This window comes from Oratosquilla oratoria, chromosome 32 (genome assembly GCF_046742065.1).
Source record: "Oratosquilla oratoria isolate Oo_2021 chromosome 32, ASM4674206v1, whole genome shotgun sequence".
Taxonomy (NCBI): domain Eukaryota; kingdom Metazoa; phylum Arthropoda; class Malacostraca; order Stomatopoda; family Squillidae; genus Oratosquilla; species Oratosquilla oratoria.
Genome location: NC_134808.1, coordinates 35,374,659 through 35,379,658, shown reverse-complemented (window position 1 = coordinate 35,379,658; position 5,000 = coordinate 35,374,659). Strand labels below are relative to the sequence as shown.

The window sequence follows — 5,000 nt, the reverse complement described above, 5'->3', positions numbered from 1 at the left end:
CTATAACTAATCTAAATTACACGGAATAATAGCAAGGTAATCAAACAACATCATTGTCGACGTATTTCTCATACCTCAATCGAAAAGATCAAATTGATCTGTGAGAGACATGTAATTGGGCTGAGACGATGGAAAAATAAATTGTGAAATGAAGTGTTGTTATTTCCATGAATAAATATAAAACGAAGAAAAGAAACTTGCTTGTAGGAAAATTGTGGTAACCTACCCCTTTTTCTCTTTGTAACAGTGACCCACCCACATTTTGCTCTACAGTTACAACGCAATCTACAACTACCTGTCCAGCTCTGGACTTCTTTTTTCTTCACCCATGGTAAGTGACATAACCAAGGGTTTGATTTTCCTTATGGTAGGCCTTTCGTAACGAAGAGGACTTACTTATCCCCTGAATGATGATTAGTAAATAGATTGGAATTGTAGTAACAATAGAGACAATAGCAGTAGTAATAACAGTATCAATGATAATCATGCTATATTACATCCTTGGTATGATAGTTTTGGAATTAGTTTTAGGATCTAGTCTCTTTGAAGGTGACTTCTTTGGTGACTTCTTAGGCCAAACTCGGAGGCACAGACCCTACCACAAGTGGGTCTAATCACTGAACCACAGAACAGATTGACGCCTATGATAGAAAAAAAATATATCATATATGTATGTATGTGTGTGTGTGTGTGTGTATGTATATATATATATATATATATATATATATATATATATATATTTGGGTTTGTTATATCCATTCAGGTCAGTGAATAAAGGAATATGAAATATAGTAGTTACCATGCTACAAAACGAGGACAGTTTGTATTTTGTTTACTAATATGAATCCCTACACCAAAGATGAATACATTTTTTTTTTCCGAACATAATTGACATTGTGTTCGAAACATAACAATACGAACATATTAATTTTTGGCAGTAATTTTCTTCAAATGTTTCATTCTTCGAATAAAATAACTTGATAGTATTCTTGGTAGTATCATAAATCCCTCACCCACAAAGAGTGATGAACGGGTGTAGGTACCTGACTTCAGTGGCTATCTCCCATTTAATGGGAGGTCCTTGCTGGATAGATAGAATTTTTGGATTCGGATATATTTATTTTATTGTTCATGAGTTATCTCCAATGAAATGTTCGTTTGTTTTCAAGTGTTATACTATAAATAACCGAGAAGTTTTTTAAAATCTTTGTTTCTGTAAAGTTCGTAGTGAACAAAGGCGGTATTTTTTTTTTAGATGTGCACACCTGCGCGATATAACATTAGGAAATTAGATATTGATTTTTTGTAAATTATAAACAATAACGTAATATACATTTTTCTTTGGGAATCGATAACAAATAATGTTTCTAAAAGCTATACACAAACGAAGTCGCGTCGATTCCCTTAGACGCCATCTTTATTTTGATAGATTTGGAGGTCGAAGACGGCGACAATGACGACCCTGATAACCTCTAGGATTACAGTACCGTTTTACTAAATGTAGGTTAGGTTAAGTAGGTAGGTTAGGTTAGAATGGACGAATTTATCATATTTCAATTTCTTCGATCTCCGCATTTGCTAACAGAAAGATGGCGTCTCAATTAGTTGAAGCTGATACGTTTGTGTATCCCTTTTAGCATTTTTTTCTGTTATTAACTTCCGCCAAGAAAAACGTATATTACGTTGATGTATTACAATTTACAAGATTAATATCTAATTCTTTATAGTTGTATCGCGTAGGTGTGCATTCTAAATATTTACCACACACTTTGAACCCGAGAGACAAACGGGAGACTATTCTTAAAAAATTCTTTCCCTTCCAAGGATTTATATAAGATTCATACAAGGAAAGATTTATGTAAGGAAAGAATTTCTTAAGAATACTAACGTAAGATTCTTACGGCGGTATTCTTAAGAAAAAATCTTTCCCTTCCAAGGATTTATATAAGATTTATATAAGGAAAGAATTTCTTTTTAAGAATTCCACAGTTAATGTAATCAACACATCTTTGGTTCCATGATGACCACATTTACAAGATAAATAATTCTTTATCTACTTATTTATCTACATACCAATTATTTATCACCTCAATTAAATAAACTGAGCATAAGTGTTATGGCTTTGTTGCCTGGCAATGTAGATATTTTGACAAAATATACCAAGGTCAGATGTTTTATTTCCAAGCGTGAAATATGTTTCAAGTTGCCTATGATAAAGCTTCGTAGGGAATGTAAGCTATGATACAAGTGCTATAGAAATGGCCAGTAGGTACTAGGAGATGTATAATAGAAAGAGACGTTTTCTTTGGATGTTATATAATCATACACACATACTCATACACACTACCTCGCCTGGTATTCTCACCAATCAAGCGAATGGGGCTGTGATAAGCAGCCCAATATGGAAGAAGTCACGTCAACCAAATGTATAGAAATATGGTGAATAGAACTGACAATGATGCTGGTTGGTATCCCAAAGTTAATCATTTGTATTCTGTTGTTTTAGAGCAAAATGAAAATGTGTCCCATGTAGGAATTTAGTCTACATTAATGGTAACACACACACACTGAATAATCCCCAGTGCTGATATTAATCTTTTTTTAACCACATTAACTTTTTTTTTTTACTTTTAATTCCATGTCATCACGAACGAGATTGAATCTCACTTGATGGCGCAGTCACTGTTACTTTGATACGTCTGAGCTGAGGTTCGAGCCCTTGACCTCACTTCGTATCAGTTTCCGCATATGTCTCCGACGAGCGCATTGTCAGTTTCGTTCGTGATGACATGAAATTAAAAGTAAAAAAAGTTAATGTGGTTGAAAAAAGATTAATGGTAACGCTCAGAGTTTGGTGAAGAAAGCAATTCCGTAACCAAATGAGCAGGTTGCCTCCTATTCCAATCGTGAAAAGTATATCAATAAAGGTGGTGAACACGACCAAATACTTCGATGAAATCAAACAACATCAGACGAAGAGTTTGGCCAATGTTCTACCACTAGGTAAGATATTCATACATGAGATCGATTGTCATATTCATACGTAAGAGGCCGAGGGTCGAGTTCGGAAACCGTATTGGTTAATATCAAATACGAGTCGTATAGGGTGTGTCATTATCCTCTAAAGGTACATCAGGGCGTGAGGGTCATGGGTCTATAGTTAAGTGAATCAATACGTGACTGAAATGACCCACAGTTCCCCGTGAAAAAACAAAGATTACAAAGGATTACAAAGACGGAGCATGTCGACAGGAGACCTTTTGATCCATAACTAGGTCGGATGCGGAAAAGAATATAATAATGATAAATGAATAAAAAATAGATAGAAACTATAATAATATAAATAATAATAATAAACTAGATAGATGCATAAGTATAATCAAATAATAAACAAACAGGTAAATAGTCAATAATAATGAATTGACAGATAAATAATAGTAGATAAAAATCAAGCAAATAATAAACAGAAAAATGATAAACAAATAACATAAAAACATAACATAACATCAATTGGTGTCAAGGTAGGATGTTAACGATTACATTCTTACATCTTATGCACCTTGTGAAAGAGTCATCTAATGTGCGGAATTCATATTGAACTAGATATTGTGCAAACACCAATATGAAATCAATAACAATTGAAGTGATATAAAGACTTACACTAGTATTAATCGGCAAGGTGCAAAGCAACTATTAAAAAAAAAAAAAAAAACGAAAGCGCATAAACAAACAAAGCTGGATGTTGAATTCCTGTATCACTAATTACTGTACAGGTTTTATTCGCTTAAAACAAAAGTTCATAAGCAAACACAGTTACTCTGTGAAATCTTAGCCTAATAGGTGAAACTTCACACACAGCGTCTGAAAACATGTGCGATTTAGCCTAAGAACTCGTCGTTCTCACAAACGTTGCAAAAAGTCTTCTAAAATCTGAAATTTCATCTCAGCCAAAATCCCCCAGCACGCACGTATATTTTGTAAGGACTTAAACCCAAATGAAAAGATAGATGTAGAAAAAACATATGAATTTTTTTTTGCAAGAGCTACTATGGAGATAAAGCGCATATTGGTAATTATTCATTGAATGCATCAAATATAGGAATATGGACATATATTAAAGATACGTTGTACAAACGCGTGCATGCGCGCACGCACGCACACACCTACACACACACACGCACACACACACGCCCAAACACACACATGGACACACACACACACACACACACACACACACACACACACACACACACACACACACACACACACACACACATTGTGCACGTAATCAACTCAATATAAACTTGTACCGTGTATGTACTCTAAGTTTTGATATACTTAATCAACTTTTGAATTGTATTATTGTTAGTGTATTACTGCTATTGAAATAAACCTTTTACTATTATTATTTTCATTATTATTACACACACACGCGCGCGCGCTCATACACACACACGCATACACACACGTGCGCGCGTGCACACACACACACACACACACACACACACACACACACACACACACACATCCATTGTGCAAGTAATCAACTCAATGTAAGCTTGCACCGTGTATATACTCTAAGTTTTGATATAATTAATCATCTTTTGAATTATATTATTGTCAGTGTATTACTGCTATTGAAGTAAATATTTTATTATTATTATCATTATCATTATTATTACACACACGCGCGCGCGCGCGCATACACACACGCATACACACACGCGCGCGCACACACACACACACACACACACACACACACACACACACACACACACACACACACACACACACACACACACACACACACACACACACACACACACACACACACACACACACACACACTACTTCATACAAACGTACGATAACTGTGATAATCTTGAAGGTGATATAGCCCAAGGTTGAACTAAACATGAATTCCGCTTAATAATGATAACTGGAAAATAAGAACATACACCAAGTTGGAAATATGCATCAATATGAAACTACGGTAGGTA

General features: G+C 34.8%; 1 protein-coding gene across 3 annotated transcripts in view; it reads left to right on the top strand.

Moving 5' to 3' along the window:
• LOC143017638 (uncharacterized) overlaps positions 1–5,000 on the top strand; it is a 59,456-nt gene that overhangs the window by 30,588 nt on the left and 23,868 nt on the right. For 2 of the 3 annotated variants that reach the window (XM_076172424.1, XM_076172425.1), the window contains exon 2: positions 248–331. The exons of the other annotated variant lie outside the window; for it this stretch is intronic. In XM_076172424.1, coding sequence (XP_076028539.1) covers positions 248–331 — 84 coding nt within the window. The remainder of the gene's footprint in view (positions 1–247; positions 332–5,000) is intronic. 3 annotated transcript variants of the gene reach the window in all.